We start from the raw sequence: 12,326 nt of genomic DNA on the forward strand, positions 1-12,326 counted from the left end.
CGCCGGGGCGTGGATTTCGTTTCTGAGCATGCGCAGTGAGCCCGTGGCGCGGCCCGTCAGGCGCTGCGGTAGGCGCCCTGGGGGCTGGCAGGACCCTGGCCCCAAGATGGCGGCGCCCAGCGCAGTGGCCGCTGCTACCTCTGGCGAGAGCGATGGAGGGGGCAGCGGCTTTGAATCGTGGCTAGACGGACGGTTGGAGGCGCTGGGAGTGGACCGAGCCGTTTACGGTGCCTACATCCTGGGTGTCCTTCAGGAGGAGGAGGAAGAGGAGAAGCTGGACGCTCTGCAGGGTATCCTCTCTGCTTTCCTGGTGAGAACCCCGGACACATTCCTTTAGCCTCTCTGCCGGCCCCTGTCAGTACTTCGTATCCCCTTTCCCCTACTTGGTGTCCCAGAGGATTAGTGGTCTCACCTGGGAGAGGAATACTCTTCTGAGCCCTGGGCCTCGGGGGAAGGGAGTTGCTCCCCATCCAGGGTTTTGGGAGCCGGAAGGTTGCAGGTGCATAGAGAGGAAAGGCTTTCCCTTATTCTTGAGGACAAGGCCCTCTCAGATGCCTGTGGATGAGCTGGGTGAGTATTCTTCCAAAGGCGTTGAAATGTCTAAATGAGTTTTATCATAAACGTCTAACAACCAATTTCATTCCCATCCGCTGACAGTGTTCAGAGGGGGGAATTAAGTGCTCTGAGATGTCTGTGCCCTTTAAGAGGCAGTGCCCCTGACAAAAGCCTGCAGGAGGTACCCTCTCGGTTTCCTATTTTGGAGGTAGGAGTCCAAAAAAGGTCAGTTTAGGCGGTAGAGGTCTTTTCACGCCTAGGCAGAACGGAAACAAATTTTGTGCTTGATCCTTTACTGTATTTAGAAATGCAGTAATCATTGGGGGGAGTAGGTTGGGGAGTAAGAGAGATAAGAGTTTTAAAGAAGAGAGATAAACTTGATACTTAGCCTTTTAGAAGCAGATTCAAGAATTCAGAAATGTGTGCTTTAAACTGTATTTAAGTAGTAAGTCACCAGGATGTTCACTTTTCCAACCTGATCATTTCTCCTGCCCTCATCTCTACGTACACTTACTTGGTGAAAGTGCAGTTCATTGACTGATCACGTGGTTAAAACATAACACTAGTGCAGCTGTCCCAGGGCCTCCTGGCAAGGGCCCCCTTTTAGTTCCAGAGCCTGCTCTGGTGAGATTGACCTATAAATGGGAAAGCCTTAACACAGCTTGTGATGCAACTCATAAGTTCAGTGGAAATACAACACAGTGGAATAAATTGTTTTCTTGAACCATTACATTGCAGGTCGTAGAGGGAAAGAGTAGGAGGCAAGCAATTTAAGTTACTTTTTAAAAGATTTCCCACTGGGAAGTTTCTAAAGATTCCATGAAAAAGAAGTTGAAGTAATTTGGGTACTCATTGGTACTAGCTCCTTGACCTGTTCTTTACATTGTATCATTACTTAGAACTGTATGTCTGCTGAAAAAGGCAGGCATGAATTTGCCTTAGACTCTTAACAGTCTCTTTGTAGAAGAGTTATCTAGACCAGATTTGGTTCTTTGTATCTCCCTCTTGTTTGCATAAACTGCAGAAGACAAACTCATTTTTAAGGTGGCTTCCCTCCCTCTGCCCAATTCACACACCATGCTTAATTTTCTCACAGTTTTCCCAACTCCTTCTATGTAGAAAATGACTTTGGGAAGAATTGGCCAGGAATGATATGGGGAGGCAGGGGTCCTGTCCATGAAAACTGAGGAGCAACTTTACAGGGCAGCAAGGCCAATGAGTATGGTATAGACCAAACACATCACTCATAGCACTGCTTATTGTCTGTCAGTCAGTTGGGCTGCATATAAAAGCTCCCGACTACTGTACCAAATCCCATTCTGGGAAAAACAAAAGGCATAGCCAAATCAATCGCCATATTGGGCTAGATTCAATATTAGGAATTTAGAAGTTTGTCAGCAACAATTTGAGGTAAGATTCAAGAATAGTATATATAATTGGGAGAAAATGACAGTAAACAAAAACTTCTGTCATCCTTCCCTTTATTCCTTCTGATTGCACTTGCGCTGATTGATTTTTTTTTTAAGTCTTTTATTGAATTTGTTACAATATTGCTTCTGTTTTATGTTTTCGTTTTTTGGCTGTGAGGCATGTGGAATCTTAGCTCCCCCACCAGGGATCTAACCCGCACCTCCTGCATTGGAAGACAAAGTCTTAACCACTGGACTGCCAGGGAAGTCCCACGCTGATAGACTGATTAATTTGATAGACTGATTAATCAAATTTTTATAGACTGATTAATCAGATTTTTATTGATGGATTACTCTCTGCCAGGCACTGCCCTAAGTGCTTGGGGTACTTTAGGGAACAACACAGACAGAAATCCCTGCCCTCAAAGGGTTATATTCCGGTAAGCAGAGACATAATCAGTAAATTATATAGTATGTTAGAAAATGATTAGTGCTAGGAAAAAAGGAGCATTGTAAGAGGATCAGGAGTGGAATGGAGGGGTGAGCAATTTTAAGTAGGGTCATAGCATTAAGTAGGACGTTACATTTTTTTCTTCCAGTTGTATTGAGGTATAATTGACATACAGCACTACATAAGTTTAAGGTGTACGGTATAACAATTTGACTTACATACATCATGAAATGATTTTCACAATGAGTTTAGTAAACAGGATATTACATTTCATCGCAGCTGTTTATATACCAGCCTTCTAAATTGTAAGTGTTATGAGGCTAGTGACTGTTTCTCATTCATCTCTTAGCATTCATCTTAGTGCCTTGAATATGGCAGGAACCATCTGGATGAATAAATGAACGAATGGAGGAATGAACTTCTTTGGTTTGGATGAGGAGATTGGGGGAATAAACCACCTCGTCCTCCAAGAGTGCCCTTTCTCTTTTGCCTCTCCATTCCTTTTCCTACCCTTTTTTCTTTTCCTCTCCCTTCGCTTTTCCTGCTGGGGATCCTTGCAAGACAGGAACTCTGGACCAAAGAAGTTCAATATGTCTGGCATGCATGCTAAAAGGATGCAGGGTAGAGGATGGAATCCTTTGTTGGGTACAAAATAAGGATATCCACAGTAAGTCTGTGTTCTGCCTCTCCTTACTTTTCTCTGAGAGATGGTGTAATATAGTGGTTGAGAACGTGGGCTCAAAGCCAGACTGCTTGGGTTCAAATCCTGTTTAATCCACTTATTACTTGTATCACCTTGGGCAAGTTACTTAACCTCTGTGCCTTGGTTTCCTCATCTCTAAATTGAGAGTGCTTCTTGAGATTGTTCTAAGAACTCTGAGAGTTCTTATGTATTTGAACAGTGCCTGACACGTTAGGAAATGTGAACACTCACAGCTCATCTTGAGGGGTAGAAGATGAAGATGGTGAAGGCAGCCATAATGAAGGTGGAGGGAAATACCCATATTTGTTGCAATGCCTGTTCTTTGCCCAGTGGTGTAGGCCTTTTTTTTTTTTGGCGGTGCACAGCATGTGGGATCTTAGTTCCCTGACCAGGGATTGAATCCTGGCCCACAGCAGTGAAAGCACGGAGTCCTAACCGCTGGACCACCAGCGGTTAGGACTGTAGGCCCTTTTACACATTCATCCTCTCTAAAATCCTGGGAAGATGTGAAGCTTGGAAAAGTTAAGAAACTTGCTCATAGATCTGGGATTTGAATTTAAGTAAGTCTGACACCAAAGCCAACATCCTTTTTGTCATACCATGCTAAGGAGGAAGATTGGTTGGTGTGCAGAATATGTCTGCTTATGAGAAATGGACAGAGGGATAGTTGTACAGGAGACCATCTACTCACTTAACTTCTCTTTATTATGGATCAGCAAGCTCGTGGATATGTTCCAGTAAGAAAGTTGATAAACTTTGGAGAGTGTTCTGAGTTGAGTAAATTGGCCAAGGAAGATTTCATAGAGTTTTGACTCAAGCAACAGGTTTTTGCCCCAAAAGGAGAAGGACTGCCCTGAGTTGGTGAGAATGCTTTCCTTTGGAGCTTGGCAGGATGGGGTGGGTGCTCTTGACCTAGCAGGTGTGGCTTCTGGGACTCACACACAGGATTACCTCTGTGTTTGGAGCCTCAGAAGAGAAACATAATCTCTAGTCTGTGGCTCCCAAACCCTCCCTGTGATTTCTTCTCATCACCAGCAGGGGGAGCTCTGCCCTCTGCATAGACTTTGTTCAGGTTGAGGGCTCTCAGGAAATTAATTGGTCTACTTTTCCAACCAGGAAGAAGATTCCCTTCTTAACATCTGCAAGGAGATTGTGGAACGATGGTCGGAAACTCAGAATGTTGTCACCAAAGTGAAAAAAGAAGGTAGAGTTGGAGTTTTTACGTCCAATCTCCAACAACCTTTACTCTACAGCTGTTAGAGAAAGAGTTTTCAGTTTTCTCCAGTGGATGCTCATTTGCCCTAAAATAAGTTAAACTGGCAAACACAGAGCAGCTTACTTTAACTTTTTAACTGAACATTGGTTTTCTTTTTTCCTTTTACATTTTTCCGCTTCAGCTGACCATGGCTCTCTTCATTGTGGTTTTTTCTTTTTTCGTTTTCATTCCTCTTCCCACTCCCCCTTGTAGATTTGCTCTGCAGGTATAGGGTCAACTATATTTTCCCACCTTTTTCATATTCTCATTTCTTAACACAAATTATGATTGGTCTTTTGCTTTATTCAGCTAAACCCTCCACCCTTTAAAATGAAAGAGATGTTACCATTAGGATGACAAATCAGCTGCAGAAAGCTCAAATCATAAATCCAAACTTGAATAGAATCTATTCTAAGCTATCTGTATGTTGGTTCTCAGTTGTGGCTGTACACTAGAATTGCTTGCTGTATGTTTAAAAGTGCCAGTGCCAAGACTTCCCTGGTGGCACAGTAGTTAAGAATCGCCTGCCAATGCAGGGGACATGGGTTCAATCCCTGGTCCGGGAAGATCCCACATGCCGCGGAGCAACTAAGCCCATGCGCCACAACTACTGAGCCTGCATGCCACAGCTACTGAGCCCATGTGCCTAGAGTCCGTGCTCTGCAACAAGAGAAGCCACCGCAATGAGAAGCCCGCCCACCACAGTGAAGAGTAGCCCCCTCTCGCCGCAACTAGAGAAAGCCCACACGCAGCAATGAAGCCCCAACACAGCCAAAAATAAAATAAAATAAATAAATTTTTAAAATAAATAAATAAAAATAAAAGTGCCCGTGCCTGGGCTGCACCGTGGACCAATTATATAAACATCTTCGGGGTGGGGACCCAGGCATTGCTATCTTTTTAAAAGCTCCCCCAGGGCTTCCCTGGTGGCGCAGTGGTTGAGAATCTGCCTGCTAATGCAGGAGACACGGGTTCGAGCCCTGGTCTGGGAAGATCCCACATGCCACGGAGCAGCTGGGCCCGTGAGCCACGGCTGCTGAGCCTGCGCGTCTGGAGCCTGTGCCCCGCAGCGGGAGGGGCCCCGATAGTGAGAGGCCCGCGCACCGCGATGAAGAGCGGTACCCGCACCGCGATGAAGAGTGGCCCCCACTTGCCGCAACTAGAGAAAGCCCTCGCACGAACCGAAGACCCAGCACAGCCAAAAATAAATAAATAAATAAATAAATAAATAAATTAAAAAAAAAAAAAAAAAAAAAAAGCTCCCCCAGATGATTCTAATATGCAGCCAGGCATGAGAACCACTGCTTGACACCATTGCCTCCTTTCTTTGAGAATGGAGAAGTTAACAGATGATTTTATTTTAAAATAATCTAAGAATTTCACCTAGCATAATTATCAACATGAAATAGACCAGCTTAAGTTGGTGCTAGATTCCTTCTTTGGTTTCTGAGTTGAGAAGAGAGAAAATTTCATGTTTGGAGGCTTGATTGTCTATGGTTCTAATGCAGTGCTTTTCAACCTTTTTTTTTTTTTTTTAAGCAGCAGAACTTCAATATATAAAACAAGTAAAAGCAGGGCTGCTCTGATTGAAGACGGACATGAGACCTAAAGCCTGGCCTGCATGGCCTTTCCTTGCCTTTCTCATTGGCCCCCGAGGCACCTCCTTTGCACCCCAGAGCTCTTAAGTAGTCAGCAGATGCCCTTGCCTTTACTCCAAGCACTGCCAGCATGGACTAGTGGTTTGGTGAGCGTGTTTCCTTTCACATACAACCTTGTTGTCCCTCCCTTCCCTCCCACCACCTCCCAGATGAGGTCCAGGCCATTGCCACCCTCATTGAGAAGCAGGCGCAGATTGTGGTGAAGCCCAGGATGGTGTCAGAAGAGGAGAAGCAGAGGAAAGCTGCGCTCCTGGCGCAGTATGCTGACGTGACAGACGAAGAGGAATATCCTTTCTGGAGTCTCAGCGCCATTCCCTGAGGCTTGAGCCAAAAGCCTTTGCTGGTTTACAGTGAGCTCTGGGAGGCTGCCAATCCCCCTCTATAGCTTAATTTTCTCCTCTAAAATGGCAGTGATCTATAGCCCTTGGTGGGCGTGAGGAATGATGTTGGAATGGTTGATACTGGACTTACATTTTTTAAGACACAGTCTATATGTTCCTGAAAACTTCAGTGTGAAACAAATAATGCCTGAATGGACCACTGTTATTGTGTTTTCAGAAAATATGCTCTAGCTATGATTCTTTATAGTTGATTTACACTTATGATTCTTTGTATTTGTATAATACCTTTCTATGAAGTACAGTGTTACATGTATAATCCATCTTTATATTTTTTCACAGTTGATAAGGAAACTGAGGCACTAAGAGATGAATGGGTGATCAGAGACAGTCAGAGAATTAATAGCAAAACCAGGACTAGAACCTGGATTTGAATTTGGATTCCCAAATTTGGAGCAGTTTCATTTGAATCTTTTTTTTTTTTTTTTTTAATATTCCAGTGACCACATAATTAATAAAAGTGAGACTGAACCCCCAAAGTGAGACTGAACCCCCCAAAGCAACACCAGAATAAACCTGGAATTTGAGTGGGGACTGTGTAAAAAGAAAGTGTTGCTGGTAGGGGCAGATTTGGTTCCCTGTGAATTTGAAATTTGTTTAGGGAATGCTTAGCTTACTGAGCCTGCTTGAATGGAGTGGACATCGTACCAGAAACGTCACTAGGTTAGGAAAGAATTCTTAGGCTCTTTGGCGCCAACTCCTCTTCTAGTTTTCCCTCATGATTTTTCTTGCCAGGTTTGGCAGAGCTGAGGTTCCAACTACAAAAATCTCATTTCTTGGGCTAGAAAAGAATGTTTTAAGCAGTGGTTCTCCTGGAGGACTTGTTGAAACAGATTGCTGGGCCTTATGCCCCACAGTTTTGGATTTAGTAGATCCAGAGTGGGGCCCAAGAATGTGTATTTCTCACAAGTTCTCGGGGAGTTCTGGGAACCACACTTTGAGAACCACTGTTTTTGAGGTTATCTTGCCATCCCCTGACTCCCAGGTAATGTGGCAGTCCACCCAGACCAGCTTCAGTTTCTTTTCAGCCTCTGACAGATAAGGATTTTACAGAAGCTCTGAGCAATCTCCCCCAAGTTGAGACTTCCAGGGATGACTCTCCTGGGTCTACCGTCATATCCCTGACAGAGTCCTTCTATTCAGCGTGCTTTTGCTACTCATCACCTTAGTCACTATTTTCTTTTTTTTTTAATTTTTATTTATTTTTGGCTGCGTTGGGTCTTCGTTGCTGCGCACGGGATTTCTCTAGTTGCAGTGAGTGGGGGCTACTCTTCGTTGCGGTGCACGGGCTTCTCATTGCAGTGGCTTCTCTTGTTGCGGAGCACCGGCTCTAGGTGTGCAGGCTTCAGTAGTTGTGGCATGTGGGCTCAGTAGTTGTGGCTCACAGGCTCTAGAGCACAGGCTCAGTAGTTGTGGCGCATGGGCTTAGTTGCTCCGTGGCATGTGGGATCTTCCTGGACTAGGGCTTGAAGCCGTGTCCCCTGCATTGGCAGGCAGGTTCTTAACCACTGCGCCACCAGAGAAGCCCAAATCACTATTTTCTGATGTTGGGTTGGGATGTGCTCACCTTTGTTTTCCATCCGACTTTCCTTAACGTCACTCACTGAAGCAGATGAGAAGGACGATTCAGGTGCCACCATGATGAGCACTGGTTCTGAGAAATGTATCCTTCTCTGTGTCCATCCCCATGTGTTTCTCCATAGAATATTCTTGTGGGTCGGTTTTTATTTTACTGTCCTTGCTGGGGCCTCCATTTACCTCCAAGGACACAGGTCAGGCCAGCATTGTGAGCCCCAGTCCTAGGACAGTACTAAATAGTCAATTTAGCAAGAATTTTCCCCAAAGAAAATATGTTAACATGAACTGTGAAGGGGTTAGTTTAGAGAAAGGATTTCTAAGGGAAAATGAGAATCTATATTCCTTGCGTATAGCGCTGGGTTTCCGAGCAATGTGGAAGCAAATAGAACAATACTGCAGTTTTGGTCTTTGTCCTCAAAGACCTTGTAATTCAGTGGAAAGAGACTACAAACACTGAAGACTTTAAGTTAAAATACGGACAGATTGAAACATTCGTGCTGAGGAAAATCCCTACCAACAGAATCACTTATGAGCAGCTTCCTAGAGAAGGTGGATTTAGAAATCCACCTTAAACGTGACGAGCATGGTGGATTATCTGAGAAGGGGGGTTTTTTCATGGAGACTTACTCATTTTAAAGCACTAAAGCAGAAAAAAATTATGTTTTAAGAGTAAAGAGGAGCTTGTCTGGTAGTAACAGATTATGTTTTAAAGTTGTAAGAAATGAAGAGTAAAGTTTTTGGCTAGGTATTTTCTAACTGGTTAAACTTATTTCCTTAGAACATGATTTTCACTTAAGCTTTAGTGGTCTAGGGAAAAAAGCAACCTGATAAAGTTTAGTTAGGTTAAACAACTTAACTCTTTTCAAGCATTTTAATAATGCCAAGTACATAAAAATTTTGCCAGTTACTTTAATACTCTAGTTACTGAAACTAGCCTGGATACTATACAATAATTCCATCAGTGAATGATATAAGTACTTATTCTAGAATGAAATTTCATTTTCATGAAATATTTAACACTCAGATAAGTCTGAATGAGATTTTTATTCTAATTTTTTACTAATGGTAGTTTTAAGATTTCCCATTAGACCAAAGATATACGTAAGGGTTTTTTTTTTTAAGACTAGGGATAGGTAGAGAGTATTGAAGACTCAGCATGTAGAGAGACGACAGCAAGAATGAGGAGAGAGCAGTAGTTGAGACCTGTGTGACCTAGACCCTCATCCCTTAACTCACCTGTAGCTCTGTTTCGAAACACCAACGTGGAAGATGTCCTCAATGCCCGAAAACTGGAGCGAGACTCTCTTCGGGATGAGTCCCAAAGGAAGAAGGAACAGGACAAGCTGCAGAGGGAGAGGGACAAGCTAGCTAAGCAGGAGCGCAAGGAAAAGGAAAAGAAAAGGACTCAAAGAGGAGAGCGAAAGCGATAACCTTGGTCCACTCTATTCTTTCTCCTCATGAACTTGGTCAAAGGGAGAACTGGTTGTGCACTTGTGTATTTAAGAGAAATGAGAAAACATTGCAAAAGTGGTTTCCCAAGGCATTTCCCCTTTTGTTTACATGGTCAAAAGGAAAATCACAAACACTTCAAATTACAAAATGTGCCATGTCTCTGTGGTGTGGGTAAACAGATTATTGTAGTTGATGTCTGTACCAAAGATCTGGAATGGGGGCAACCTTTATATTTTAATACTGAAGTCCTGTACTCCTTTTGGCCACTTTTAAAAGTCTTCCCTCACCTGGGATAAAGAGCAGGAATATTCAGAAAGCTGACAGTTTTTGTCCTGAAGGAGCAGAATCATGACCACTCCTTCCCTGGGATGAAATGTAGGAGTGTCAATTGCTTCAGAAGTAGTATTCACCCCTAAATGTATTGTTTTATGGCTGAAATAGGAAGCTGATGAAGAGCCCTACCTGAATCCAGACTTTATGTTACATGGCAACAAACTGAAAAATGAGAAGTTATTTGGTGGATGTTCTACTTTTGAGATTTTTTAAAAGTTTCAGCCTATGGTAGGAAACAAAGTGTCTTTTAATAAGAGATAGTTATATATTTTTCCTCATCTGGGCTGTGATTTTAAGAAGGATGTGTCAGTATTGAGTGTAAGGATATCATTGTTAGCTAGATTCATTTTTTATAATCATGAATCCTCTTGAGTGCTAGTAGAGATTTTAATCCTGATCTGCCCTAAAACATATAAGGACCTGATAATTACAAGTTTAGAGAAACCCTTTTATAGAAGAAACACTGGAAATCTCTGCTAACACAAAGATATTTAAGAGTGTACATAGTAGGTGCAACAAATTTATTGAATGAGTGACTGAATGGAAAAACTGCTTGGGAGAGTCAAAAGTGAGTAGGAACTCTCCTCCATGTCTACTTTTGTCACAAGCCACATTCGGTTGTAAATAGGCCTTTCCCTACTTCAGGCAGTAGACTGTCAAGAAGCCTGAAGACAGCAATTCCTCTGTCAAGACAGAAAGTAGATATTTTATACCAGGAGTGGGCAAACAACTGCCAGCAACCAAATTTTGCCCAGTCTGTTTTTGTATGGTGCAAGCTAACAATGGATTTTACATCTTTAAAGGGTTGGAAAAGAAAGAATATGTGACAGAGACCTTATGTGACCTTTAAAGCCTAAAATATTTACTACCTGGCCCTTCGGAGAAAATGTTTGCTGACCTCTGTTTTATACCATTAACTAGGAGATTAACAAATATTTTTACCTTTCTGCGGAAGGTAAAACGCATGGTTAAGGAAACGATGTGTCACCTCTATACACTCCTATAACCGTGGCATTGCAAAATTTTTTTTAAATAACCACCTTTTAAAAAAATAAACTATTTAAATCACTGTCTTCTGATTTATTCTGATTCCTTCCACCTGGAAGTGAGTTCTGTGTGGATAGTCACTTAGGAATGGGTTTGAATTTTACTTATGTTTTGATTAGCCCAGTTATCTCTTCTGCTAGTAGAACCTCTTCCTGGAATCCATAAATTCTCTGCCTCAGTTTTCCTTTCTATGAGTTGGATATTAGGAGATCAGAAAGATTACCTTCTTTTTTGGACAGTCAGTAGATTGGCTTTGAAGTCTCTGAAGTACTGCTGGAGTCTTAGTTTCATATGTGGCTGTGGCTACAGATAGCATATGAGAGAGCCTATTTTAATTTAATAACTCATATTTTGGATTTTTGGTTGGTTCTCACCTTCATTTTGGTCTCTGAAGCAGAGTCAGGTTATATCCATAGACCCCTGAAGGGTTCTAGTTTCAATCTGTTATAACAGTAGGCAATTCTTTCTTCTGAGACTCTATTACATAGGTTATAGTTAGTGTACACTTGAACTAACGCTTAAACAGAAAAAAAGGATAAGCTCATTAGTCTCTGAGTAAGGTTATCCACTTAAACTCAGGTGCCAATAAATCCTTTATGTCTAAAATATTCAATACCGCAAAAGGCAAATTTTAAACAACCATGTTTTCTGTGGTATGATTGACATTTTAGGCCAAATTTGGAATTTCAGTCATAACATTAATTCCCAACCCTCTAAAACATTATAGTACCAGATTATTCATAGGTTGTAATTCAGAAGTACAATGCTTAAGAACCATCCATTACATTACATCCATCCATACAATAGAAAGGAACAACCTACTAACTTGAGAGTTATCCAAAGCATGACTTGATTAACAGAATTTCAAAGAATTTTTGTTTGTTTTTTGTTAATGGACTAGTGTTTAATTTCTGACCACTGTCATGTAAAAGTTTCCCCAGAATTTTTATTCTGTTTTGCCGGGATTAGCACAAAGGCAGAACAAAAATTTATTTGAAGGAGGTCAGGTTAGATCTAAGGATATCTGAATGGCATTGGTTTATTATCTACCAACACTATTATTTATGTGTTAATAATGAAATTTAAAACTTACCACCAGTTCTTATCAGTTAAATGAAATTTAATTGGTTTTCTGGCATGAGTGACTCAATGTTAGAAACTAATACAGGGACTTCCTTGGTGGTCCAGTGGTAAAGAATCCGACTTGCAATGAAGGGGACGCTGGTTCGATCCCTGGTCGGGGAACTAAGATCCCACATGCCGCAGGGCAACTAAGCCAGCGCCCACAACTACTGAGCTCGCGCGCCTCAACGAGAGAGCCCGTGCGCTGCAAACTACAGAGCCCACGCGCCCTGGACAGCCTGTGTGCCACAACTAGAGAGTAAAACTCGCAAGCCACAACTAGAGAGAAGCCCACACGCCGCAACAAAGAGCCGGCGCGCTACAAGGAAAGATCCCGCATGCCGCAACTAAGACCCAACGCAGCC

The 12,326-nt window shown here is 42.6% G+C and overlaps 1 protein-coding gene across 1 annotated transcript; it reads left to right on the forward strand.

The window, feature by feature from the left end:
- Window positions 1–19: 19 nt before the first annotated feature.
- On the forward strand, window positions 20–10,865 carry CCDC43 (coiled-coil domain containing 43). The gene is made up of 5 exons (XM_007180186.3): window positions 20–310; window positions 4,235–4,322; window positions 6,181–6,316; window positions 8,034–8,092; window positions 9,250–10,865. The coding sequence occupies exons 1-5, from the start codon at window positions 29–31 to the stop codon at window positions 9,435–9,437; spliced, it is 753 nt and encodes a 250-aa protein (XP_007180248.2). The 5' UTR covers window positions 20–28; the 3' UTR covers window positions 9,438–10,865.
- Window positions 10,866–12,326: the final 1,461 nt, after the last annotated feature.

The sequence above is a fragment of the Balaenoptera acutorostrata genome, chromosome 20, assembly GCF_949987535.1.
Source record: "Balaenoptera acutorostrata chromosome 20, mBalAcu1.1, whole genome shotgun sequence".
Taxonomy (NCBI): Eukaryota; Metazoa; Chordata; class Mammalia; order Artiodactyla; family Balaenopteridae; genus Balaenoptera; species Balaenoptera acutorostrata.